The sequence below is a fragment of the Rattus norvegicus genome, chromosome 10 (assembly GCF_036323735.1).
Source record: "Rattus norvegicus strain BN/NHsdMcwi chromosome 10, GRCr8, whole genome shotgun sequence".
NCBI classification, from domain to species: domain Eukaryota; kingdom Metazoa; phylum Chordata; class Mammalia; order Rodentia; family Muridae; genus Rattus; species Rattus norvegicus.
Window position 1 is genome coordinate 14840134 of NC_086028.1, and position 27485 is coordinate 14867618.

The 27485-nt window shown below is 51.9% G+C and overlaps 2 protein-coding genes and 1 pseudogene across 3 annotated transcripts; 2 read left to right on the top strand and 1 right to left on the bottom strand.

Annotated features, from left to right (window-relative positions):
• The first annotated feature begins 1674 nt into the window (after positions 1 to 1674).
• Positions 1675 to 5398, top strand: Prss29 (serine protease 29). Of its 2 annotated transcripts, none has more exons than XM_017597837.2 (6): positions 1675 to 1881; positions 3396 to 3456; positions 3613 to 3793; positions 3958 to 4223; positions 4818 to 4984; positions 5065 to 5398. In XM_017597837.2, exons 2-6 carry the CDS (start codon positions 3396 to 3398, stop codon positions 5227 to 5229), a joined length of 840 nt encoding a protein of 279 aa, XP_017453326.1. In that variant the 5' UTR covers positions 1675 to 1881; the 3' UTR covers positions 5230 to 5398. The 2 variants fall into 2 exon arrangements, with proteins under 2 accessions (XP_017453326.1, XP_017453327.1); XM_017597838.3 differs by lacking the exon at positions 1675 to 1881 and adding an exon at positions 2911 to 3191.
• Positions 5399 to 12360: 6962 nt separating this feature from the next.
• Prss29-ps1 (serine protease 29, pseudogene 1) lies at positions 12361 to 14605 on the top strand (annotated as a pseudogene).
• Positions 14606 to 24753: 10148 nt separating this feature from the next.
• On the bottom strand, positions 24754 to 27169 carry Tpsab1 (tryptase alpha/beta 1). The gene is made up of 5 exons (NM_019322.2): positions 26892 to 27169; positions 26636 to 26801; positions 26237 to 26502; positions 25175 to 25338; positions 24754 to 25103 (listed from the first exon to the last, which is right to left on the bottom strand). Exons 1-5 carry the CDS (start codon positions 27061 to 27063, stop codon positions 24939 to 24941), a joined length of 933 nt encoding a protein of 310 aa, NP_062195.2. The 5' UTR covers positions 27064 to 27169; the 3' UTR covers positions 24754 to 24938.
• Positions 27170 to 27485: the final 316 nt, after the last annotated feature.

Consider the following 27485-nt stretch of genomic DNA (forward strand, 5'->3'; position numbering starts at 1 on the left):
TGTATGTGAGTACACTGTCGCTGTCTTCAGATACACCAGAAGAGGGCATCGAATCCCATTACGGATGTTTTGAGCCACCATATGGTTGCTGGTTGCTGGGAATTGAACTCGGGATCTCTGGAAGAGCAGCCAGTGCTCTTAACTGAGCTTTCCAGCCCCAAAGATTCTTTCTAATGGTTTATTTATTTTCATTTTACGTGCATTGGTGTTTTGCCTGCATGTGTGTCTGTGTGAGGGCATTGGATTCTCTGGAGCTGAAGTTACACAGACAGTTCTGAGCTGTCAAGTGGGTGCTGGGAATTGAACCTGGGTCCTCTGGAAAAACAATCAGTGTTCTTAACCATGGAACCATCTCTCCAGCTCTGGATTCCAGAGATTTTTATCTATTAGTCACAGGATGCTAGTTCAGACATAGAGGTGGGCAAGGAGGCTGTTCTGGGGACCAAAATTGGTCCAAGATAAGATAATTAGCTTCTGGACCTGCAACATTCCAACTTCCCTACATCACTGTAATTTTAATAAGTCAGTCAGTCAGTCAGTCAGTCCGTCAGTCAGTCAGTCAGTCGGTTGGTTGGTTGATCTTTGTAGACACAGCTTCTTCCCAGGAATTCTCATTAACAATGCCCCCTATCAGACAAACCTTCAGCTTATCAGAACAGGAGCTCTCCTGGCAGGAGAAAAAGGCCTCACCAGACCTTTTTTTTTTGTTTGTTTGTTTTTTTTTTTTTTTTTTGTTTTTTTGGTTCTTTTTTTTTCGGAGCTGGGGACCGAACCCAGGGCCTTGTGCTTCCTAGGTAAGCGCTCTACCACTGAGCTAAATCCCCAGCCCCTCACCAGACCTTTTAATCTGCTAGGCTTTTGTCTTGGGCCAGGAGGGTGAGGAAGGAGCTGGACCTGTGCCATTTTGGAAGTTTGCTTTTTATTTTATAAGGCTTATTTTTTTATTTTTAATTATGTGTATGGTCTGTGTATAGATTTGTACATATGAAGGTATCCAGATGCCAGAGGTGTTGGAAACCCAGGAGCTGGAGTTACAGGTGATTCTGAGCTGCTCACATGGGCGCTTGGAATGAACCCAGGACTTCTGCAAGAGCAGCAAGCGATCTTAATGGCTGGGCCATCTCTCCAGCCCCCTTGTTATCTTTATTACTTGGTGGTGCCCCCTCCCTAACCATCATCCTGTCTGGGGCGCATCTAACTCCTCATCCCCCGGATGGACAATCCATATCTTTCAAAAGCACCTTACCCAGTACTAAGTTTATCACTGACCTACATTCTTTCTGTCCCTGGGGCTGAGATGCAGTGGGACACCTGGAAAATATCCTTGCTTTCCCACTACTCCTGGGTGAATCCTTTGCTTTGAGTCCCTGGTAACCCAGTGCTGTTCCCCTGTCCCAGCCTCTGCCCAACATCCCTTCTTGCAACAGAAGCCCTGGGTAGCCACATCCTCCTAACGGCATCCCTGAACCCAGGCCTGGTCAGGACTCTCTCATTGGCCAGTCTCTTGCCTCTTTGCTAACAGTTATGCCAGTTCTTTCTGATCCCATCACTGGATGTGGTAATGGTGACCTGACTCTGTTGTTATGATAGCCATCTGAGTAGTTCCGGTCAGGTTCTGAGGCTCACCTTGCCTTTTTGCTGACGTTGGACATGCTAGTAGTGTTTGAGGAAGCCGGGATTCAGGGCGTCGGGTTTGACGTAGTTGTGGGTCACTGTGTCCAACTTAGCATATAAACCCTTCCTCCTGCTCAGGGGTGTAGTGACCCTCTGTCTTGCTTCTACCTGTGTCCTGGACAATCCTGGTCACTTCCACATCTTTTGGAGGGTCTCACATCTGTGGCTAGTTCTTATTCAAAGAGACCTGGTATTTCTGGAGCCAAGGTGAGTCCCCCAGCTTGGCTCTGAGCCACTTCTGACAGCCCCTATAGGGGAGGCAGTGGGTGTCCTGATCCTCTTATGTGGACAGTAGGGACACTGCAGGGAGCCTTACTGACAATTTCTCAGCTGACGTCTAGAAGCTACTCTGGCATCCTTGTGTTGGCCACAAGATGGGTGTTTGTGGTCAGACCGAGATTACTTTAATGGGACACTGTGGATATGTGAAGTGGGAGAGCCCCAGAGTTTGGCTGCACCCTGACATCAGTGTGTGTGTGTGTGTGTGTGTGTGTGTGTGTGTGTGTGTGTGTGCGCGCGCGCGCGCACATGTGCACATGCGTGTGTTTGTGTGTGTTTGCACCAGTGGTGTCTTCACAGGCTCTAAATCAGAAATGCCCACAGATGCTGTCAAACGTCTCCCTGACTGTGACGTGCTGGGCTGGGCAGGGGACCCAGGTGGCTTGTGAGTTCTTGTCAGGAGCATAGAGCATCCAGATCTGACTATCTAGGTGTCCCTTTACTCTAGAGTGGCAAATCCATTGTAGAGCTAGGAGTGGAACAGGTGCATGGCCTGTCCTCGAGTGCAGAGGTCCCCTGGGATTCTTGCAGGGCCGTTCACCCCCCTAAAGACTCTGGCAGCCAGGATATGGCTGCAGGTAAGCACCATCTATGTGGTTCACAAACAGGAGCGCTGGGTTTGGTGCATTGTAGGCACCAAGTAGCGTCTGTTCTCAGATTTGATGGTAAAGTTAGTTACAGCAGCCACAAGCCTAGGCTGTGGGTGTGCCTGACCAGCGCTGGGCTCAGATGTCCATGGAGGTGGGGATATACTCACAGAATGTCCTGGGGGCAGTCTCCCCAGGACACTATGGTGCTGGCACTGCAGCTCCGGCAGAGGGAGCCTGAAGCTCCCTGTGACATGTGCTGGGGATGGCGGTGTGTTCCCAGCATGAGGGGGCTGCTCTGCAGTATCGCAGAGTTCACTGGATGGATGGGGGATTGTCTCACCCATAAAACACCTGGGATACCTGGTACTTCTGAGACACCAGCCTGAGTCACAGCCCTCCTCTTCCTGATGTCCCTGGTGATGCTACTGCAAGCCAATGGTGTTATCTATGTAACCTTGGTGACAAAGGGCTTCAGTCATTGAGCATGGGTCAACAGCCCCCTCTCATCCTTTCAGAGGTCAAATCCTTCTGTCCTCCCAGCTCTTCCTCCTAGCAGAGGCCTGGCCAAGCCCCCTGCCTACTTCCTGGGTCTTGGGGATAAAGGGACCGAGAGGCCTAAACAGGAGGAAGTTGCAGAGACCCAGCAGGGTAAGGCCACCATCTCCTCTTTTCCCGGATGCCGCTAACCGGATCTCAATCATCTCCATCCCAACATGGGCAAGCCCAGTCCCCTCCGTTCTTCCCCATGCTTCTGTCTTTGCCCAGAATCCTGCAGAGGCTCCAGCCTTCTCCATCCCCATCTGGGCTACTCCCAGACCCCTCTCACTTCCCACCTTTGTGTCTCAATAACAGATGCTGAGCCAGCTGGGTCTGACCCTCATCTTTCTTGGGTCCTCCATTGCTGGAATCCCAGGTGAGTCCATATCCCCATGCACTTCCTCCATTCTACAGAGGTTCCAAACAGATCTCTCCCCAGCATCATGGAGAAATGCATGCAACCGGTTCTGCTGCAGTGTGGGTGTCAGGTTGAGCACTGGCCCCCCTGACCCTTCTTCCCTGTTGCTTGCAGCATCTGTGCCTGAGGATGTGCTGGTGGGCATCGTGGGGGGCAATAGTGCCCCACAGGGGAAGTGGCCATGGCAGGTCAGCCTGAGGGTCTACAGATACAACTGGGCCTCCTGGGTGCACATCTGCGGAGGCTCCATCATCCACCCACAGTGGGTGCTGACTGCCGCCCACTGTATTCATGAGTGAGTTTCTTTGTTATCTAGTGTTGGGTAGGATGTGGGTGAATCAAGAAAGCCTGGGTTCTAGTTGATTCTGTCCAGGACTGTGGAGAACTTCCCTATAGCATTAGACTTCCCTGTAGGCTGTGGAGAACTTTCCCGTAGTCACAGCCTCTTTCTGACCTCAGGAGCGATGCTGACCCATCAGCCTTTCGGATCTACCTTGGGCAGGTGTACCTCTATGGGGGCGAGAAGCTCCTGAAAGTGAGTCGAGTCATCATCCACCCAGACTTTGTCCGTTCTGGCCTGGGTTCAGATGTGGCTCTGCTCCAACTGGCACAGTCCGTACGATCCTTTCCTAACGTCAAGCCAGTCAAGCTGTCCCCTGCGTCTCTTGAGGTCACAAAGAAGGATGTGTGCTGGGTGACCGGCTGGGGTTCAGTGAGCATGCACGGTAAGTATTGGGGAAGGATTTGAACCATGGGAGCAAACTAACCACCTGAGGATTCCTGGTATGTGGCACCAATGGCCTGGGGGCAGGATCCAGAGAGCAAAGAGAGTCGCTGACAAGCATGACTAACTAGCTACATCACCAAGCTTTTCTAGCATCTGTCAGAGTCTCTGTACCTGAGGGTAGTGACAGCTGGGCCCAGGATCTACACCTCTGAGGTGGAATGGATGCTTCTTATTTTCCGATGATGATGATGATGATGATGATGATGATGATGATGATGATGATGATGATGATGATGATGTAATTTGGAGAAAATATCAGAGGCAAAAAACAGTCTCTTTGGCTCTTGATTGGCAAGCAGACAGAATCGTGTGTAGAAGTCATAGAACTCAAAGGTAGACGCAGGCTCTTCAGGCTTGCATCTACATATTCTTTCCCAGGGGGATGATGCTGAGACCGGGGAGGGACCCAGACCTGGACAGGAAGGGAGCTATGCTGGAGATAGTCCTCCCCTGTATCCCCAGGTGGAGCAGCAGAATTGTGGGATAGGTGGGGAATCTATGGACCACCGGCCAGCCATACCTCTCTTCTCAGAATCGCTGCCTCCTCCCTACCGCCTGCAGCAGGTGCAGGTAAAGATAGTGGACAACACCCTTTGTGAGAAGCTGTATCGCAACGCCACCAGGCTCTCCAATCATGGCCAGAGACTGATCCTACAGGACATGTTATGCGCAGGCAGCCATGGCCGAGACTCCTGCTATGTGAGTCCTGCTCATCTCCTCCTCTCTGTACCCATTCCCACGTCAGGACTAGTACCCATCAGAGCTTCTTTTTCTTTTAGGGTGACTCAGGTGGGCCTCTGGTCTGCAATGTGACAGGCTCATGGACCCTGGTGGGAGTGGTGAGCTGGGGCTATGGCTGTGCCCTGAAGGACATCCCTGGGGTCTACGCACGTGTGCAGTTCTTCCTGCCCTGGATCACAGGGCAGATGCAGAAGTTCTCCTGAGCCCAGCTGGCCTCATGGTGGTCAGCTGAGGATGGGTCGGCTTTGGTCACCATTCCAGAGTGGACCAGGGTTTAGACTCTGGACTAGGTGCCCAGCACACTGAGCACTAGCTACTGAAGGGCATGGCTATGTTTTCTGGCTTCCTTAATAAAGATGTGTTTCATATTCATGTTCAAGGTTTGTGTGTGTCTGTGTGTCTGTCTGTCTGTGTGTCTGTGTGTGCGTGAGTGTGTGTGTCTGTCTGTCTGTGTGTGAGTGTGTGCGTGAGTGTGTGTGTGTGAATACAAATCTATTTATCTCTACTGGAAACACCTATGAATTCTGCTTTAATGATGTTTTAAATAAGGAAACTAATGCTTGAACTCACCAAAGGTGAGGTCCGGACAGGTCTGCACTGTGTCCTTGTCCCTGATTCCCACACACCCTGAACAGTTAACAGGTTGATTCGTGTCCCCCAAGCACCTAGCACCCTGTGGTGTCCTGGGACCTGGATGTGGTAGGAAGGGTAACGATCCCAGGTTTCCATCCTTGAGACAGTGGTACTCTGACCCTCATGGATATCATCATGGGGCCAGAAGACTGCTGCATTGTGGATGCTCTTCCTGTGCCTCATTTAGGTTCCCCAGGACCTTGTAGATTCAGATACCCAGTGTGGCTAAGGTGACCTGCATGGCTATAGTGACAGCTATTTAATGGGAAGGGTGAGGGTGACAGCCAATGGCTACACAGCCTCCCTCATAGGGCAGTTCTGACCCTGGGTCCATGGCGGGAAGGGGAAGGGTCACTGTGAGCAGCAGGAGAAGGATGTTTCAACCTCAGGCTCAGACAGGGCTGTCCACTTCTCCCAAGCCTCCAGTTAGGAGCTGACAGTCTGCAGAGGTCATTAGGTGGCTGGGGCAGTGATTGGCACTGGCTTTGCGGTGCGTAGGAGATGGGAGGTGCCTGACTAGTGCTGACCTCAGAAACAGATTCTTCTCAGAATGCTGGGGTCAGGGGTCAAAAGGGGATGGAAGAGGCTGTAACTGCGGCTCTGCTGAGTCTGGAGGGGGAATCAGGATTGCAGGGGAGATCTTAGGGCCCGTGGAGCTCCCAGCCGGTCCAGCCTCTGCTCTTCTGAAGGGAAGTGGGTGCCTTTAGTACGGTTTCTTTCCTTTTCATGCCTGTAGCTGGGCAGAGCAAAGAGACAGTGGTGGTCACTCCAGGGAGACTGGTATTTACCTGGTTCCTATGGCTCCCACGAGCATCTGAATAGTGCCACAGCTAATGTCCTCAAACTGCCACATGCTCTCTAAACACACACACACACACACACACACACACACACACACACACAAATAGGCATGCATACACACACACACATGAACATACCTATACTCATGTGCACACATATGCACGCACATGCACGCATGTGCACACGCGCACACGAGCACACACACACACACACACACACACACACATCTCTAATGCAGCCCACTAAGATTAAGATCTGTCTGGTGCTTCCAGCACCTCCCTGGGACAGGAGGTTGGAAGGTAAAGGCTTTTCAGTAACACACAACCTGGTTGACACTGCTTCAGGCTCAGAGGGCAAAGGGCAGCAGAAACTGGAGCCTCTGGACCATGGCTATCCAATGCTCCCGGGATGCTGGAAATAGACTGTCCCAGCCCTTTCTCTTGCAACCCCCGCTTCCTGAGTGCAAGGCCCCCAGGCTATCGAGAAGACAGGGTGGTCAGGGCTCTGGGGCAATGCTCTCTGCTCCTCTGACTGATGCAGAGTCTGGTTCCCCACAACCTGTGCCTGGGACCCTTTCAGTGCCACTGGGACCCCAGGCTCCCCAAGGACTGTCTTTTCTGTCTGTGACATACTGGAAGCCAGGGCTAGAGGAATGTCATCAGTGGATTTTTTTTGAGCCCAATGTCTGTACCGAGCTGTGCTCTGTGTGGCATTGGATGCCTATGCCTGCTGTGGCAGTTGGTGTCTCTTGCAGGGACACTAAGATCTGGAACAGGGAGCTAATACTTGTCAGCACCTCTAGGTGCCAGAGACCATACTAAAGGTGTTCTGTTGCCCCTCAGAAGAACATGTAAGCATATGTTCCCCTAGTACAGAAATATTGCCTCAAAGCTAACGGTCACGTGTGTGTGTGTGTGTGTGTGTGTGTGTGTGTGTGCACGGGCGCGCGTGTGTGTGTGTGTGTGTGTGTGTAGGGGGAAGAAGGGTGGTGCATAGGTTGAGTTCAGAGGACAACTTATAGGAGTCAGCTCCTTCCTTCCAACCGTGTGGGACTTAGGGACGGAGCTCAGGTTGTTGGGCTCGACAGCCAGTTCTTTTGCCTCGTCTCAGCTGGCTCTTCCCCCTAATCCCCAAGCCAGGATCCTGCTATGCAGCCTTAGCTGGCCTGAAATTCATTAGGCAGGCCACACCAGCCTCAAGCTTGTGGCTTCCGAAGCGCTACGTGCGCACTTGGTACTTCTCCCCCCCCCCCCCCCCCCCCCCGCCCCGGAGCTGGGGACTGAACCCAGGGCCTTGAGCTTCCTAGGCAAGCGCTCTACCACTGAGCTAAATCCCCAATCCGCACCTGGTACTTCTTACCAAGTTTCATTGAGCAGCATTGGCCAGGAGACTCAGAAAGCTGATCACACTTGATAAACTCTGGAGGAGGAGGGGAAGGTAACCACATCCCGCCGTCTTCCTCTATAGCAGCTGTTCTCAACCTGTGGGGTCAAGTAAGACACTTGGAAAACACAGATATTTACATTAAAATTCGTAACAGTAGCGAAATTGCAGTTAGGAACTAGCGATGAAATAGTCTTATGGGAGGTAGAAACATGAGGAACTGTATTCAAGGGTGGTAATATTAGGAAGGTTGAGAACCACTGCTCTCTAGGATGACACTGGCTTCCAGAGAAGGCATCCCAGTGATAGTCCTGCTGTAACCTCCCTCTTACCCCTGGGAAGCTTTGTCTCCACAGTTCTTCCTGATGACACAATGGTGGCTTTCACCTGCAAGGGCCCTGGCAGCCACTCTCAGAGAATGGGGTACCAGGTCTGTGGACACATCTTCTCCAGACTTATCGGGTACCAAGCCCTCTGTTACATGCCCAAATGGGTCTTTCTCCTCATGCCCTGGAAAGACCCGGTGTAGTGTCCTCTGCAGGGGTAGTTTGGGACGAAGAGAGTTAGTGCCCTTGGGGCAGGGTCTGTCAGGGCACCTACTTAGAAGGTGGTTGTAAGTGTGATACACACCCCACTTCCTCACAAATGGTTCAGGCCCTGGCATTATCTTTAAAACAAGGAATAAGATGAGTTTTCATTAACGGACACTGTCGCTTGGTTGTTTGTTTGTTTTTTTTTTCTGCTACAGGGCTGGTTGAAACAATAAACTTGTGCATGGTAGAGAAGCACTCTACCATTGAGTTATGCCCCCGGTCTGACATCATTGCTTTTTTTAAACAGCAAAATGCTCTTTGAGAGATGAGACGATCAAGCCTAAAAGACAAGAAAATTAAATGGAGAAAATCATAATTGAATGCTGGGGCAGTCTGCACAGAGACGTTTCAGCCTAGCCTGGTCATTCTCAGGGCTGAGCCACTGGGTCCTGACACCCTTGACAGGTGCTATTATGAATAGAGAACTGGCTGGTCCCTAAGGTAATCTTGGGGTAAATAAATCTCTCAGGATCCATTTGTGCCAGAGCCCTTTCTGGAATGTTCTTGGTAAACTCACTTTTGGAAACTAATGAACAATAATGGCTCCTGGGACCTTTTCCTAAGGATACTCACTGGGATCAACAGCTCCTTTCACTGCACTCCAGATTAGGAACAATGGAGACAGTGGCTTCCCTAAGGCCACACACAGCCGCAGACAGGCTGGGGACCAGGAGAGAATGTCAACCCTGGATCTCTCCCCCTGCTCACCTCTGGGTCTGATCCCATGACAAGAGACCAGGACAAGTGTGACCCTGGGCACACAAAACCCAGCAGGCCAATGCAGGGAGACACTCTTCTACATGAGACAGAGCCGTCAAGACAGAATGGCCCAAGCACCTGGCCTCTTCCCGGTTGCCAGCTCCTCTCAGTCCCAGGGACATCCTGCTCAGTCCCTGACTCCCAGGCCAACTTCCCATCTGCTCAAGGCTCAGCCTGAACGTGCACTAACTTGTTCTCCGATGACAGTCAGGGGCATCCCAGCGTGCAGCTTGCATACCACAGCCCATTCCTCGGGGCCCTTGATTATCCTGCTCCCTCAACTGCAAGCTGAGGATGCTGGGAACCAGCCAACAGCACACGTGACTAAGCAGATCTGTCTATGCGGACAATGGGGATTTCTCCCTGGATCACCCAGAACTGGAGAGGAGGACTTTTCAGGTCCTGGGAAAGTACTGCGTCTAACCCAGGAGTTGGTTCATCACTAATCCATGTTCCCCTCATACACAGGCTGGGATATATCTGGGGACACTAGAAAAACCTTGTTTGTGCCTCTTACCAGCAGTAGCTCAAGTGTCCCAAGGACTCTGGTCATTTTAGTCTCAAACAGTGGTACCCAAGTGTTGGTACCTCATTCTAGCTCTCTCTCTCTTGCAACACCACCCCTGGGCAACCACATCCTTTCTCTAACAGCATCCCCGAGCCCAGAAGGTCGACAGGACCTCTCACTGGCTAGGTTGCAGCTCTGGTGCTAACGGCTACCTGACCCAACTCACGTGGTCCTTAGTTCTTTCTGATCCTATCACTGGATGTGCTCGTTCGTGGTGGCCTGGTTCTGCCCCTATCAGGGTGGCCAGGCATCCTATCTCTAGGTCTTACTGACTAACAGCAACAGTAGGACCACCAATGAGGGGCCCCAGGTGATCTCACACAGATAAGGTACCCTGGGCTTGCAATGGCCACGGGAGCAGGAAATGGTTTCTCCTGAGTGAGCCCTCAGGGCACTCCTTAGGTTTTGCTCGCTTCCTTAGAAAGTGTAAAGGGCCCAGCCCTGAGTGTACTTCATGTCTGTGCCCCAGGTGAGCATCCCTGAGAGGACCTGTCTCTCCCTCTTTGCCGTTCCTGGTCTTGCTTAGTTTTGTTATTTAAGATAGTGTCTGACTATGGAGCCTCGGCCTGGAGCTTACTATTGAGGCCACACTGGCCGTAAACTCCCAGAGATCCACCTGCCCCTGCTTTCTGAGTGCTGGGATTAGTTCCACCACACTCAGCCTGCTGTTCCTGTCCTGATGATTCATGGTTCACATTAGGCTTTCTCTCAGTCTGATTCCCGACCACGGTCCCTCCTAGCCTTGCCATTGTGTAATGGCTCCAGAGCCAGGAATTTCATGCCCCAATACGAGGCTTACACGGTTTCCCCAAAGTGTAACCCATCCTGTGGCTTCAGAATTCACTGTCCCCACTCACAGGTAGGTGCTCTGTATTCTTAGCTCAGCCTCTCAGACCAGCTCTCACTGGACCTGGGGCCAGGTATGCATCTCCCTTGCTTCCTCCACACTCCCCAGATACAGTCAGCCCCGAGCAACTATTCCACTAGCACCATCTGCAACCCTAAAGCCCACTCTGAGCTTAGAGACATCAAGTCTTGAGAAGGGACAGGAATTGCTTTCTGGGTCACCTTGTGGGGAAGAGCAGGGGGATGCCTCCAGTGACTGGTGGGATCCATTCTGAAAGATGGTGTCATGGTGGCTGAAAGGAAAGAGTCTGGCCTGGTTCCCATGGGGTTCGTGTGTCCACTCAAAGGAGCCACGTTGTTCAGTGGAGGTGCAGGAGCAGGTGCAGGAGCAGGTGTAGGAGCAGGTGCAGGAGCAGGTGCAGGTGCAGGTGCAGGAGCAGGAGCAGGAGCAGGAGCAGGAGCAGGTGCAGGTGTAGGTGCAGGTGCAGGTGCAGGTACAGGAGCAGGTGCAGGTGCAGGTGCATGTGCTGATGAATGACAAACAGAAGGATCCTATGGGGGATAGGCCCCCTAGATTCCATCATGGGGCCCTGAACTTTCCCCAAAGCGAACACAGTGCTATAGGTAAAAGAACTGCTAGAGGCTGGGAGTGGGTAAACTACTTGACTAAAATGCACGAGGCCCCAGCATTGCATAAAACCAGACATAGTGGTACACACCTGAGATCCCAGTACTTGGGTGGTAGAGAAGGAGGGAAAAGAGAATTAGAAGTTCAAGGTTATTCTAGGCTACATACTAAGCTTGAGGCCATCTTGGACTATATGAGAACCTCCCTCCTTTCACACACACACACACACACACACACACACACACACACACACACACACACACACGCTGGCCACAAATGGAGGGAGAGTTCAGCTAGGGCCCATGGTGGCTCCAGGGCATATCTGATACTAAGATTTCTAGAAGGAAACACAAGACTGAGTTGCTGTGGCCAGTGTGGGAATTGCTGGCATTCTGGGATCCATGGGCCTCAGCTTCCCACAGGTCCTAGGTCCTGTGGGCTCTGCCTATGGGTGTCCACGGTGGTAAGGTTCTCAGCTACTCAGCTAGTTTTTGTGAAGTGTATTTGAGGCCTGTGTTCTAGTCACTGTAGGCCCAGAAGTGGAGCCCTGGGCAAGAAGCTTCCTTATGGTGTCGAGAGCTTCCTTATGGCTCTATAAATGGGGGAACTGGTTTACCTGAGTCACCTATATATCTGGAGAGGGCTCTCTTCCCTCGCCCCTCACAGGATGAGCTAGCACCAGCACCAGGCTAGACTGCAGCCCTCCTCCCCCAAACTTCCCCATGATGCTACTTTGAGCAGACAGTGACTTTCCTATGACTGTTATTCTGGGTACCGGAACCAGGGAAGGACATAGTTCCCAACAGCCACTTCCTTCCAGCCCCTCCTTGAAGCACAGGCTTGGCCAACTCTCCTACCCACTTCCTGGGGCTTCAGGCTAAAGGGCGGAGAAGCTCTGGCAAGGAGGGAACTACAGAGACCTGGCATGGTAAGGGCATCACCCTCTTCCCTTCTAGATGCCCTCGGTGAAACTCTGGGTACCAAGCTTCTCCATCGCAACCCAGGCAAGCCTTGCTTCCTCCATTCCTCCTAGCTTCTCCCAGATCCAGGAAGGGGCTCTAGCCCTCTCCATCCTGATGGAAGCTAGCCCAGCCCCCTCCATACTCTCTGTTTCTCTCTACAGATGTTAAGCCTGCTGCGTCTGACTCTCTTCTTTCTTGGATCCTCCACTGCTGGGAGCTCAGGTGAGTCCTCTTCCCATGCCACCTTCTACACAGGCTCCAGAAAGCCCTGTTCCCAGGAGCCTGGGGACACACGTGTGACCTGCTCTGCCCCAGTGTGGGTGGCAGGCTGAGCACTGAGCTCCTGACCTTCCGTCTGTTGCTTGCAGCATCCTGTGCCTGAGGATGTGCTGGTGGGCATCTCGGGGGGCCATAGTGCCCCCCAGGGGAAGTGGCCATGGCAGGTCAGCCTGAGGACCTACAGCTATCACCTGGCTTCCTGGGTGCACATCTGTGGGGGCTCCATCATCCACCCACAGTGGGTTCTGACGGCCGCCCACTGCATTCATAAGTGAGTCCCTCTGTCATCTCGTGTTGGGTAGGATGTGGGGTGAATCAGGGAGGCCAACATGGGGTTCACTTGATTTTGTCCAGGAGAACTTCCCCCACAGTTCCTAGGATACGTAGTCACAACTTCTTTCTGATCTCAGGAGGGATGCTGACCCATCGGCCTTCCGCATCCATGCTGGGGATGTGTACCTCTACGCGGGCAAGGAGCTGTCCAGGGTGAGCCAGGTCATCGTCCACCAGGACTTCGTGCACGGTGTCCCCGGCTCGGATGTGGCTCTGCTTAGGCTGGAGAAGCCCCTCGACTGTTCTGCTAACATCAAGCCGGTCAAGCTGTTCTCTGGGTCTCTCGAGGTCAACTCACGGTACCCATGCTGGGTGACTGGCTGGGGCATGGTCCACATGTATGGTATGTACCAAGGAAAGATTTGGGCTGTGGGAACAAAGTTGTTACCTGAGGATCCCTGCTGGGTGGCACGGAGATCCTAGGGAACAGAAGTCAAGGGAGGGAAGAGAATTCTGGTATATATGAAGAACCTCTGGCTACTTTTCCCCAGATACTCAAAATGTCCATCTGTACCTGATGCCGATGGCATGGCCGGGCCAAGACTCCGAGGCAAAGGGCCTCCCTTACTCCTTCCTATCCTCCTCCGAGCTCCCTCCTCTGTGTTCCCTTCCCTCCCCTCCTCCATGCTCCCTCCTCCTCCTCTTCTTCCTCCTCTTCCTCCTCTTTCTCTTTTTCCTCTTCCTTTCCTCTTCTCTCTTTTTTGGAAATACTAGAGCATCAGACTCCCCTCTTCTTGGTTCTTGAACTGCAGGCAGATAGATTTTTATTACGGTATTTGTGTATTTATTTGGTGGGGGGGGCGAGTCATGTTTTGTCCTAACATCCATGTGGAGGTCAGGAGGCAACTTTTGGGAATTTTTCTCTCTCCTTCTTGCTAGAAGTTCCAGAGGATGAACTTAGGTCTTTACCAACTGACCCATCTCACCGCTCCCCCATAAACCATCTTTTAGCTTCCTAAGTGTCAGAGTTGGGCATGGAGCTTGCAGATGTGTGTCTCTCACACACACACTGTTCCAGAGATGGGTTTGAATAGGGATGGAAGCGTTCTCAGCCCCTGGGGCGAGTTGGTAGGGGAGTGGAGAGTTAGGATCTATGTACCACCAACCCTACTTCCTTTCTCCCCAGGGTCACTGCCCCCTCCCTACCGCCTGCAGCAGGTTCAGGTGAAAATCGTGGATAATGCCCTCTGTGAACAGCTATACCATAATGCCACCAGGCACCACAACCAGGGCCACAGATTCATCCAAGATGACATGCTGTGTGCTGGCAGCGAGGGCCGTGGGGCCTGCTATGTGAGTTCAGTAGACTTCCTACTTCCTGTTCCCAATCCCACTTAAGGGCCAATATCCACGGATGCTGCTTCCTCTTCTAGGGTGACTCAGGCGGCCCCCTGGTCTGCAGGGTAGCAGGCTCCTGGAACTTGGTAGGAGTGGTGAGCTGGGGCTATGGCTGTGCCCTGAGGGGCATCCCTGGGGTCTACACACTCGTGCAGTCCTTCCTGCCCTGGATCACGAAGCAGATGAAGAGGTTCTCCTGAGCCCAGCTGGCCTCATGGTGGTCGTCAGAAGATGAGTCTCCCAGTACCCACCGCTTCAGCCTTTGTCTGGTCTTCTGAGCCTGACCTGTACTATGGCCTTCTGGGAGTCTGGACATCCCTGGGACGGTGGCCTGCAGGGGTGGGTGCTCTTGGCTTGATGGAAGGTGGGGAGGAATGGAGATGTTCCATGCATGTTGAAGGCGCTGGGCAGCTTTTGCTTTTGACTGTTCTTAATAAAGGTTCCGTGCACATCCAAGTTCAGGATTTTGTGTGAGTTTTACATTTCCTTCTCTTTGGAAAGGATGCCCACAGGTGCGGTTTACCATATGCTGAGAGAACTATCTTCCTGTGCTACTAAATTTGTTTCTGTGTCCTTGTCTTGGGTGGGTATCCAGAGAGTCGCCATTGGACCTTAATATCTTGGCATCCCAAATGTACCTGGAGTCCAGGTGTGGCCATGTTGCACACGAAGAGTTTGGGGTCAGATGACAAAAGACTTTAGCCATCACAAGTAGCACAGTGTTCTTGGGATCGGTGACTCACAGAAAGTCCTCAGCCTTCAGCCTCGTGTTATTCCGTGCCGGAACTCTGTAGACTCAGGCCATAAGGTTACCTGTACACGATGGGGCTGGAGAAGAAGCTCCTGCAAACATGTCCAACCGACCTGGCGAGGGGTCAGCAGGCAAGGATGAAGTTGGCAGCAGTTAATCTTTAGAGCAGATTCTGAGTCTCCCAAGGAGGATGCTCACAGGCATGGAAGGGTGAGCTGGACTTCAGCACAGGGGTGCACAGGAGGGACACAGGAGGGACAGGGTTATGGCCTTGTTTGGGACTAAACTCAGACCATGAGAGATTTACTCAAGCTCCAAGGGGATGAGAAGAGCTCCAGTCATGACTCACCTGAGGGATGAGAGGGAAAAAGGATTGCAGGGGTGATCCCACCCCCCACCACATACACACCTCCGCTATGGCGGAGGGGGGGTGGGGCGGGGGGACTGACCTTTCGGTATCTTATTGAACAGGGAATTGGGGTGAACCGTATTCAAAAGAGACTAGGAACCAGCCAGTTCTGTGGCCAGCTGCAGGTTCTTGATATTGTCAAACAATCGCCTGCCTATGTCCACCCCTGCACTAGCTCCCAGTTCTCTAGCAGAGACCCACCCTAGGATCATGACACCTTCTCTGTCCTGCACTTCGGGACCTCCATGGCTGGGACTGAGAGAGGCCAAGGCGGAGGGTGAGCCTTGCCACCTCTACACATCTGTCTCTGGCCGTGTGCGGCCTGGAGATGGCTTTAATGGGAAGAACAGCAAAAGAAAAGGTTTCAGGGGTTGGGGATTTAGCTCAGTGGTAGAGCACTTGCCTAGCAAGCGCAAGGCCCTGGGTTCGGTCCCCAGCTCAGAAAAAAAAAGAAAGAAAAAAAAAAAAGAAAAGGTTTCAGGCAATTTCTGAAAGCAAAGGGCTGGATGAGCTTCCAGTGAGTGGGCCGGGCGCTAAGAGTAAATCCTTGGAAATGCTCTTTGCTGTTCACTTATAGAGCCCCTAGGTGGCGCTGCAGGATGGGAAGAGGGAACTGCGGTTCGGGTGTGCCGACAGGTAGGCGCGTAAGGGGCTCCTTCATTAGGAGGAAGCCCAATGCCTCCTGGTGCAGGGACTGTGTTTAGCAGGGAGAGAGCAGCCTCTCCCACTCTTCAGGGTCCTTTTTAATTTTATTTCTTTTGGAGGAGAGAGATCCAGGTGGCTCAGGTTGGCCTCAAATTTCTGTGCCACGCTCTTTCGGAGAGTGTCCACGCTTTTCATAGGCTTTTATTTGGTATTTTATGGGCTGCTGGATGACTGAAGGTGGACAGTCCAGACTGCAGAGTCTGGGGTAAGATGCGGTGGGAAGCAGGATTTGGGGACCTGGTACCTTCTACAGGAAATGGGTTGTGGCAGGTTCTATGCACAGCCAGGCTCCCAGCACCCCTCCCACCTCCCACAGTCCTGTAGGAGCACACAGGTTAGGAGTTTTGTAACACAGATGTAGCTGTGAAACCCTCAGAATACTGAGAGAAAGTGGGTCCTATCAATTTGTTGTACTCTGCCTGTCCCACACTCTCTGGCTCCTGATAGGCAGGAAGCCGGATGACTTCTCGGGGATGCCCTAGGCTTGTCCTAGAATAGCAAGATTCAATGCCCTGTCTATTCTAGAGTTTTGCATGCATTGGGGGGAAACTCTACCATTAGGCTACATCCCCAGGACTTTTTGATGTTTTGAGACAGTATTGTTAGGTTGGCCAGGCTGCCTTTGAACTCACCGCAGTCCTTCTGCCTTAGCCTCTCCCGTGGCTGAAAAGGCAGGCCAGTGCCTCCAGACTCCGTCTCCTCTGTACACTGATTCTGAGCACACATGTTTTACACAGTGTCCTGGATCTTCCCTTGTGGCTAATACTGTCTGTTGGAAGGAATCCACAGGATTCACTCATCTGGGTACAAGTTAATGGACATTTGGGCTGTTTCTAATTAGGGCTCTTAGGAGTAACGCTGCTTTTAACAGTTTGTGTTTTGTGTGAACACATGTTTTCTCTCGCAGGAGCACAACTGTGATTGTGGACTCACATAGAATATTTAAAGGATACAAGGCTTTCAGATCTGGGGCTATGAATACATCCTGTTGGCTACAGATAGGACTGGGCTTTTCTAACCAGTTCTTGGTGTCTACTAACTCTTCCTTAGCTTCAGGAACTCTAGGCAGGGGTGGGGTGGGTGAAGAGTTTCTTCCTGGCTTTTATTTGGACAACTTTTTTCCCTGTAGACCAGGATGGCTTCAAACTTGCAGTGATCCTCCTGCCTCAATCTGCAGAGTGCTTGGCTTAGAAACATTAAGTCACCCTGGCTCATTCTGTGTCTGTCTGTCTGTCTGTCTGTCTTCCTGCTTTCTGTCTGTCTGTCTTCCTGTTTTTCATTCTGTCTGTGTGTGTCTGTCTTTCTTTTTTTTTTTCTTTTCTTTTTTTCTTTTTTTCAGAGCTTGGGACCGAACCCAGGGCCTTATGCTTGCTAGGCAAGCGCTCTACCACTGAGCTAAATCCCCAACTCCCTGTCTGTCTATCTGTCTTCCTGTCCTTCATTCTGTCTTTCATTCTGTCTGTCTTCCTGTCTTTCTGTCTGTCTGTCTTCCTGTCTTTTTTTTTTTTCGGGGCTGGGGACCGAACCCAGGACCTTGTGCTTCCTAGGCAAGCGCTCTACCACTGAGCCAAATCCCCAACCCCTGTCTTCCTGTCTTTTATTCTGTCTGTCTGTTTTCCTGTCTTTCATTCTGTCTGTCTTCCTGTCATTCTGTCTTCCTGTCTTTCATTCTGTCTGTCTTCCTGTCTTTTATTCTGTCTGTCTTCCTGTCTTTCATTCTGTCTGTCTGTCTTTTTATTCTATCTGTCTATCTGTCAAACAGAGCCTCCTGTAGCCCAGGTTGGCCTTGAACTCCTGAACTTCCTAATTTCATCTTCTAAGTGCTACGATTACGGATATGCATCACCATGTCTGGTCTCTTAGTTTTCAGTTTTACTGTTGCAATGATAAAACATCCTAACAAAAGAAACTTAAGGGTGAAAGCACTTATTCTAGCTCCCAGTTCAAGGTATACTCATTACTATGGGGAAGGCACCGGAGGCAGGGGCATGAGGCAAGTAGTCATATGATGGACACAGTCTAGGAACAGAGAGTCATGAACGTGTCCAGCCCTGTTTTCTTTCTTCATTTATAAAGTTCAGGAGCCCAGCTAGGGAATGGTGCCCCAGACAGTATTTGCTTCTTCCCACCTAAATCAGTGTAATTGAAGCTAATTCCCCCTAGGAGGCCCAGAGGCCCTTCTCTCAGGTGATTTTGTCGGGCTAGAAATCAACACTATCACTTTCAGCTTATTCTGGACAGGGAACCCCCTACCCAGTGCCTCCTGCATGCCAGACAAGCATTCTACCAACTGAGCCACACTCTCTGCGCTGTTCTCTCTGTCTCTAATTAGCATTTTTGTCGAGGCTAATGGTATACATTTCGCCACATGTCCATATTGTCTATTTGCATATCTTTTTTGGTGAGTGTGCAAATGTTTTTTACTATTTTTTTTAAAATTGCTTCCTGAGTTCTATATAATATATGTCTTGAATCAAAATATTCCAAACATTTAGATGTTCTATGGAGGGCTGATCTTGTTGCACAGAATGGGAGGATAGTAGACATGAACAGAATGAATGATGGAAACAAAGGGGAGTTGAAAGTTCAGAGGGATCTGGACATTTCTAGGTCTGGGCCAGAAGGCTGAGGAGTCTGTTTATTGTGGTGACAAGACCAACCTGGACAGCTCTGTATATGCTGTAAATTGGGAGGAGGGAGGAGGGAGGGAGAGGAGGGAAGAGGAGGAAGGAGGGGGAGGAGGGAGGGGAAGGGGGAGGGGGAGGGAAGGAAGTAAGGTCTGTCACAGCATCTCCATCCTGCCACATTTGTCAGGGAAGAGCTGTTACCTCCACCTGTCTTCACATGAAGTCTGCAGCTGAGAATGCAGGGACAAGCTCAGAGGCAGCAGAGACAGGATGCTGTCCTCACTGAAACCTGAGTTTATTTTTCCAGTGTGGGGAGGCTCCGGTGTCCACTGTAGGCAACCCTCCTGGTCCCTACAGGACCCATTCTCCCATATCCAGAAGTCCAGCCTCTGAGGCTCCTCAGAAAGCTCTGTGTGAGCATAGGCATCTGTGACAACATACCCTCCTCAGTGTCCCTGTTCCCGCATCCAGCCCTGGGTCTTCTGACGCCACCTCAGGTCAGAGGGGCCAAATCTCTGGCTCCCTGAGCTGGATTTCCCGTCATGGCTGGGGCCTAGTGACCCGGGTTGGTCCAGCAGAGTGCAGGACATTTTTCAACTTCAAATCTCAAGTCAGGGTGGGAGAGTTCCACTGATGTCCTCTAGACCAGGCTTAGGTGAACCGAGGCGGGGGTGGGGGTGGGAGTGATGTTTAGTCCTCCTCCCTCCCATATGTGACATCATGTGCCATCACGTGGCTATTTCAGACCTGCCTGTCCCACACCCAAAGCTCAAGACCGCACAGTAGGCGCAGGAGGGATGACTTGACAGTTAAGAGCAAGTGCTGTTTTGTAGATGACCCAGATATGGGTGATTTGCAACCACCTCTAATTCCAGCTCCAGGCTGTCTATCGCCCTCTTCTGGCCTCCATGAGCACCTGCGCTCATGTGCGCATGTGGCTCTCCCCACACTATTAAAAATAAAATACACCTTTCAAAAAGAATGCACACTAAGTGTTTGACCTAGTAAGCATAAAGACACCGTGCAAGTCTGGGCCTGCCTCCCTGAGGTGCTGGTCTAAGAAGGGACTGTTTGGGAGGTCGGTGATGTCAGCTCATCCCAGGATAGACAGCAGGGTGAGGGAGCCATGTGTCCCCACAGGCCATCCCACCTTGTCCAGGAGAAAATGTCACCCAGCTTTGGGGATGTCCTCTGTGGACAGATCCTCTGAGTCCCAAACACTGGAGCCAGTACAGGTCTCCCTAGGAGGGATCTGTTCTGAGGGACCTGGTCTCTTGCTCACTTTGTCACCTAGTTCCCTGGACACCCTGGATCTCAGCTGTTCAGGAAGAAATTCCACCTGTGCATCCCTGCGCTCTCCCAACAACCAATGACTTGTGTGGCCTTTGTCCAGATGGAAGGGCAGAGGGAGGTCACAGTCTGGCATTGGTGAACCCTTTCCCAACTACTGGGGTCTCTCGTATCCCAGGGTCATGGCTAGATAAGTTTTCTGTGGACCACAGTGACAATTTCCTCCAAGGGCCCTAGTCTTCCTGCCTCTGGGGTTCTATATTAGAGTGGGGCTAGGGCTGTCCCCTTCTCCAGACTGCTCACTTCTCTCAGGATGCCCTTGGGCCCAAACAGGAGAGTTGAGCTTCACACACACACACACACACACACACACACACACACACGCCCAGTGTGGTCCCTGCCCTATGTCCCTATCCCAGCCAGGCTGTGAACCTCACATTTAAAGCTCCATGTTTTCAGGGCCTGACTTTTGTCCTCTGAGCCTGTTACGTCCACTGTATGGTTGAATTCTCAGAAAGCTGTTCTCCCTGACATGGACAGTGACAGTCCACAAAGAGCTGACAGGTCATAGAGGAGAGGGTATGAGTGAAGGCTGCCTTTGCACACGACTAGGTATTGCAGGATGTTTAGGATGTGCACTCGGAGCTCTCTGTCTATGTGTGCAGGCTGTCGGTGTGGAATCCATGCAGGTCCTCCTCAGGAACCTAATGTCTTAGCTACTGTTCCATTGCTGTGAAGAGACACCATGACAGAGGCACCTCATAAAATAAATCATTTAATTGGGGGCTTGATTACAGTGTTAGAGGGTGAGTCTGTTATCACCGCACAAAGAAAATCATGGTGCTGGAGCAGTAGCTGAGAGCTTTGCACTGATCTATAGTCAGCAGGGAGAGAAAGGCATGGGGAGACAGACAGAGAGAGGGAGAGGGGGAGGGAGGGGGGAGGCGGGGAGAATGGAGAGGGGGAGGGGGGAGAGGGGGAGAAGGGAAGAGGGGGAGAGGGAAAGAAGGAGAGAGACAGAGACAGAGACAGAGAGAGAGACAGAGACAGAGAGAGACAGAGACAGAGACAGAGAGAGACAGAGAGACAGAGAGAGAGAATGAATCTGGGCCTGGAGTGGCTTTTGAAAGTCCACTCCCCAGTAACACACTTCCTCTAATGAGACCACACCTCCTAATCCTTCCCAAGCACTTCTACTCTCTGAACTGTGTTCCTCTTCCTCTGTTTAAGCATTCAAACGAATGAGCCCATGGGGGACATTCTTATTCAAACCACCACAACTTCATCTGTATAGTGAGCAGCAGACTCCAGTAAGTCCTATAACTACCCTTTGACTGGCTGGAGGAATGTTTGTCAGTTCAGGACAGAAGTTGGCCCCATAGAATTAGTTCCAGAGAGCAGGAGATATGAAAGATTGAGGTGGGGGGAGGAGGGAAGGGAGGAGAGGGAGGGGGAGAGAAGGAGGGGGAGAGAAGGAGAGGGAGAGGAGAGGGAGAGAGGGAGAGGGAGAGGAGGAGAGGGTGAGAGAGAGGGAGAGAGGGCAAAAGGGAGAGGGAGAGAAAGAGAGGGAGAGAAGGAGAGGGAGAGGGAGAGAACGCTGCCACAAAACCGAAATCTTCCGTCTCTAAGCACAGCCCCCTCCCATGTTAAAAGCGCAGGAAAGGAAGCAAACAGTTCACGGAAGCAGCAAGGGAGGCGGTGTTGTTGTGCTGAATTAAAAAGCGGGGATATTTTTAGAGGAGGCTGATGATATACGCATCCTATTCTGGCAAACACCACTGCACACACTGTAGCACGTATGTGTCTCCTTGTGCAGCCACAGCTCGGCTTCTCTCGCATTTGTACCCAATGGCCAATAATACACAGAAACCACCTCTTGGGAAACAGTCCTAGGATTCGCTGGGATCCATTAGCAGGAAGCAGCAGCCCCAGACTTAAGCATCCCTAGGATCTCCAAACAACCCCGGCATAACCAAGGAAGTGGCCCAAATGTCTAAGAAGGGTGTTGGCTGTGGTGTACCCTCCCATCCCCGCACTCAGGAAGCTGAAGTAGGGTGGTCATGAATTGGTTGCCAGTTTGGGCTCCATAGCGAGACTAGGATTAAAAATACAAAAACTAATAAAGACACTGGGAGACGGGACATTGGTACACACGCACCACCAGACGATACAGGCATGGAGACACGGATCTTTGGGTATCAAGTTCAGGTAGCAGTGTGACAGCTTCCCAGACCAGGGTGCATGTGTTCTATGTGACATTAACTCAGTGTCATTAACAGTCTCCATAGGACCACAGCCGGGGCTGCGCCGACGGCTCAGTCAGTAAAGCATATGTCTTGTAATTCTGAGGACTTAAATTTGGCCCCCCAAGAACCCACAGGGAAGAATGGGGGGTCGCTCTCTGGGAGGAGTTAGAAACCTATTGCGATGGAATCTACGGGGTGACCCCAGCTAAGACTCCTAGCAATGGGGGAACTGAAGCCTGAGCCGGCCATGTCCTCTGTCCAGGGAAGGGATTGGGACACAATCCCAGACACAAAGCCTTTGACCTTCATTTTGTCTGCCTGCAAGATGTGCTGTGGTAAATGTGGTGCAGAAATCGTGGAAGTGGCCAACCATGGCTGATCCAGCTTGAGAGGGAGCCCATTCCTGACAGTGCCTAGAGGGCCAGGAACCAGAGGCTGGAGAGCCCAGAGACCTAGGATAGAACCAAAGCAATTGCCTAAAAGATAAAAAAGAAAAGGTCAATGAAATGATTCCTAATGATACTCTGCTGTACTCAGAGGGTCATGCCTACCCAGTTGTCATCAGAGAGGCTTCCCCCAGGAGCTGAGGGGAACATGCAGAGACCCAGAACCAAACATTAGAGGAAGTTTGGTGAATCCTGTGGAAGAGGGGGAAAGGACTGAAGGAGTCAGAGGGGTCAAGGCCGCCACAAGAAAAGCCACAGAATCAACTAACCTGGGCCCATAGGGGCTCACAGAGACTGAACTGCCAACCCGGGAGCACTCATAGGACTGAAATAGGCCATCTGCACATATGTTACAGTGTGTAGTTCAGTCTTTTTGTGGGACTCCTACAGTGGGAGCAGGGGCCCGTCTCTCACTGCTGCCTGCCTTTGGAACCCTTTCCTCCTATTGGGGTGCCCTGTTTAGCCTGAATAGGAGAGGAGGTGCCTAGTCTGGAACTTGATAGACCATGGCTGGTTGATATCCAAGGGAGGCCTGCTCTTTTCTGAAGAGAAATGGAAGAGTGGAGGCAGGAAGGGAGAGGGGAGGGAGCGGGAGGGGCTGAGAGGAGAGCAGGGAAGGTAGAACATGGTCAGGATGTAAAACAAAACAAAAAGAAACAAACAAACAAACAAACAAAAAAACACCCCTAGGCACGGTGGCACACTTGTAATGCTGTGGCTGGGAAGGTGGGGACAGGACTTTTGGGCACCTCAGGCAAGTGAGAAACCTTGGGGGCTTTTTGTATGTGTTGTTGTTGTTGTTGTTGTTTGTTTTAAAGACACCTGAAGTTGACCTCTGATTTCTACACATGTGTGCACATTTACACACACACAGACACACACACACACACACACAGACACACACACACACACACAAGGAAGGACAGCTAGTATTAGCAACAGCATAGTACTTGTGACTTTTCTGACTTTTGAAGGGAGGTGAAGACACACTTCCCCAAGGGAGCAGTTTTCTCTTGTTTAGACAAATGGAGATCTGCTACCCCAAGAACTCAGCCACGCCTTTTGGCAGCAGGGTCCGGCACAGGACACCTATGTGTACAGGAACGGTAATGACCTGAGAAACCCGAACAGGAACAGGCTAACGTCCACTGCACAACCACCACATGGCATTCACACAGCAGGCATGGAGCTGGCCCCAGCTTAGCAGTGTCTGTGGGAAGGTGAGCCTCTAGGACGTTCCCCAGTGGACACAGCTATGTGAACGGTTAATCTGGCAAAAAGGATGTCTCTTATTACCTGCAGGTAGGATGGCAGGATATGCCTGGCTGAATGGAAGGGTGCAGGCTATGCTACACTTCTTGGTTTGTGGGAAGCCTTGCAGTCCTCCTCCTCTTCCTCCTCTTCCTCCTCTTCTCCTCCTTCCTTCCCCCCTCTTTCTGTGTGTAAAGGTCAGAGGTCAACCTTAGATATCATTCCTCAGGGTACTTGAACTTAATAGAGATCCACCTGCCTCTGTCTCCCGAGTGCTGGGATTAAAGGCATTCACCAGCACCTGAGCATCTTTAGACTTTAAGATTACATTTATTTGCTTATTCTTTTTTTTTTCTTTTTTTCGGAGCTGGGGACCGAACCCAGGGCCTTGCGCTCTACCACTGAGCTACATCCCCAACCCCTTATTTGCTTATTCTTATTTTGATCACCATTGTGTGTGTGTGTGTGTGTGTGTGTGTGTGTGTGTGTGTTCATGCATATTCCATAATGACAACCCTCCCACCCTCTATGTTTACCTCTTAAAGTTTTCCTGCTATTTCTAGGTCCCAAGGTGGGGGGATGACCCTTACCCCGAAGAAATGAACTCGTGTAGAGAGAAGTTAAGATGACGTACAGGGGGGTTGGGGATTTAGCTCAGTGGTAGAGCGCTTGCCTAGCGAGCGCAAGGCCCTGGGTTCGGTCCCCAGCTCTGAAAAAAAGAAAAAAAAAAGATGATGGACAAGGTGGTGAGGAGGCTCCACCTCATTGTAGGAGCCAAACCCCACGGCTGGTACCCCAAACCTCAAGCAACATTACCCCAGCTCTCCCAGACACTTCGTCTACCCCTGTTGACTCCAGATTCAGAGCAAAACCCACAGCTGCTTTAATGCATTTTATTGAGCCATAGCAGAGTGGCTGCCTGTACAGTGTGGCTACCTGAGCGGGAGGGACACAAGTGGTCAGGGGCTCAGGTAGAGCAGAGTTGGGGCTCAGGCTGGGGAGCAGGGAAGCAGGGAGGCAGAAAGCAGCATGTTGGAAACAACAGAGGTCACCCTGGATGCAACTCAGAAGTCCTTGGGGACATAGCGGTAGATCCAGTCCAGGTAATAGGTGACCCGAGTGTAGATGCCAGGCCTGTTGGGCTGTGCGCAGCCCTCACCCCAGCTCACAACACCTGCCTGCAGCCAGGTATCTTCAACCTTGCAGACCAGAGGTCCTCCGGAGTCGCCCTAGAGAGGATAGGGGTCAGTACTCTTATAAAGGCTGGGTGGGGGTGGTAAGGGCGGGGACAGGCGCTCACCTGGCAGGAGTCATGTCCTTCATTCCCAGCACACAGCATGTCGTCACGGACAATGTGGACGTTGTCACCTGTGTTGAGACCTTTGTGATACTTCAAGTCACAGAGGCGGTTTTCTACAATGGGAACTTGCACCTCCTCCAAAGGAAATGGCGGTGGCAGGCTTACTGTGGGTGAGAGAAAGGCCATCACGTGGGCAGGGTTCCAGGTGGCTGGCTGCTATGGGCTCAGCTCACCCTGTTCTCTGAGAATAGTTCTGTTCCCAAGGCCCTCTTTGAGCCAGGCCCATTTCATTCAGCTCTGCCAACCTGGTTTCTTCCTCCAGGCTGGACCTGGATTTCTGACCTTATTCAGAGAAAGAGGACAGTCCTGAAGGTCATTAGCCAGCCATCTGGTCAGTAAAGGGCAGGGGCAAAGTCTGTCATCTCCCCTCAGCGTGGCTGGCTCTGGCCCAGGCTGGGTAGAGGATTCCAGTGGAGCCCTGGTCTTGGACACTATTCTCCCGCCCCGCCTCTGTATAGATTGGATCCATCCTGAGGTCCACGACCAGGGCCTGCCTGCTCATGGCCCTATCCCTGAAGGTCTCTCTATTCTGAGTTGTCAAAAGAAATTAAGCAAGACCGATAGGGAGAAGGGAAACTGGTGCTGGAGGCTCCTAAGGGAGTTGTCCAGCTCCACACAAAACCTGTGGCCTGGGTCACAGCCCATGAAATGCTGGTCCCTGACACAGCCTGTGAAATGCCGGTCCCTGAAGTTGTAACCAGTGCGTGTGAGACATTGTTGGTACGTGTGGTCTTACCCTTCCTCAATCAAATCTCCAAAATACAAGCAGACTATGGCCCCTTTTGACATGAAGCACCTGAGATTCGAGGGACCGAGATGACTTATCCTAACTACACTGGCGTATCCTTGGCTTATGGAATCTGGGAGCCCTGTTGTCCTGACGCCTTCCCCCTTACTAGGTCTTCAGATTTCCATCTCACAAGTTGGAGGGAAGCCCTGTGCTGGGGTCGTGGCGTGGCCACGCCCTCACCTGTCTAGCCCTCAGTCATCTCTACCACATACCATCATTGTTGATGTTACCCCAGCCTGTCACCCAGCACAATGTCCCTGAGGGGAAGGTCTCTGAGGCGGGAGGCAGGGAGACAGTGTGGACATTGCTGGTAATGTTCACAGGGTTAGTGAGTTTCAGCAGGGCAATGTCTGCCCCATCCTGGGCGATGTAGAAGTCAGGGTGTGAGATGATCTGGCTCACGGTCAGCAGGTGGTCATGATAATAGAGATACTGCTTACGAAGCTGTACCCTGAGCTTGTTGGGGTCAGCCTTATTCCTAAAGAGAAGAGATACTCAATTAGGAAGCCTGTGTCACTTCCGGAAACCCAGAGATGCCGTGTGATGATCCCACCCTACCCCATTCTCCTACCCATCCCTTGCCCCACCCTGCCAAGCCCAGAGAGACTCACGGTCCCACACAGTGTGCCGCAGTGAGCACCCACTGTGGGTGGATGAGGGAGCCGCCGCAGAAATGCATCCAGTAGGTGTCATTGACACGCAGGCTCACCTGCCAGGGCCACTTGTTCCCAGACGCCTCCTGTCCCCCCACAATGCCCTCTCGTGGCATAGCTAGACCTGTGGATAAGACAGGGCTAATCTTAGTACCCTGGCATGTGAGCTGTGAGGGTCAGGGAGAAGGACAGGGAGGGCCCAGGGAGAACTCACTAGGGGCTGCGTGCACCAGGCTGGACAGGAGAGGCAGTGTCAGCAGCAGCAGCTTCAGCATTCGGACACAGTGAGTAGTACGGGCCCGGTTGGAGGTGAGGGCTGGGCTAGGCCCAACAGGTTGTGGTGTGCAGAATAAGCCAGGAACCAGGGAGCAGGAGGGTAGGTCCATTCCAGGAGCTTGAGGTCTCTAGTGGCTTGGCCACTCTGCTTCAGCGCAACACTCAGATGTCGGAGGCTCTGGGAGAGATCACCTCAGCTGTCTTTGATCTTCTCTACCCATTCTCAAGTCCTCTCTCCATTTATCCTTCCAGATCAGGGTGGGGTGGGAGGAAGGGCATGCCACCCTCCAATCCCAGCCTGGAGGAAATGGGTGACTCAGACTCAGGGCCCAAGCATCTGGGCCAAGAAGGGGTTCTGTTAACCTTCCACAACTTTAGATCCAGATCTGTGGATAAATCCTGTACTATGTCCTATGGGCCCTAACTGCACTGCTCTGACGACCGGGAACGTCTGTGCTTCAGCAGCAGAGAGGCAATATGTGGAGGGAGGGGATTGCAGAGCCCAGCAGCCTCCCCTCCTGCACTTGCCACC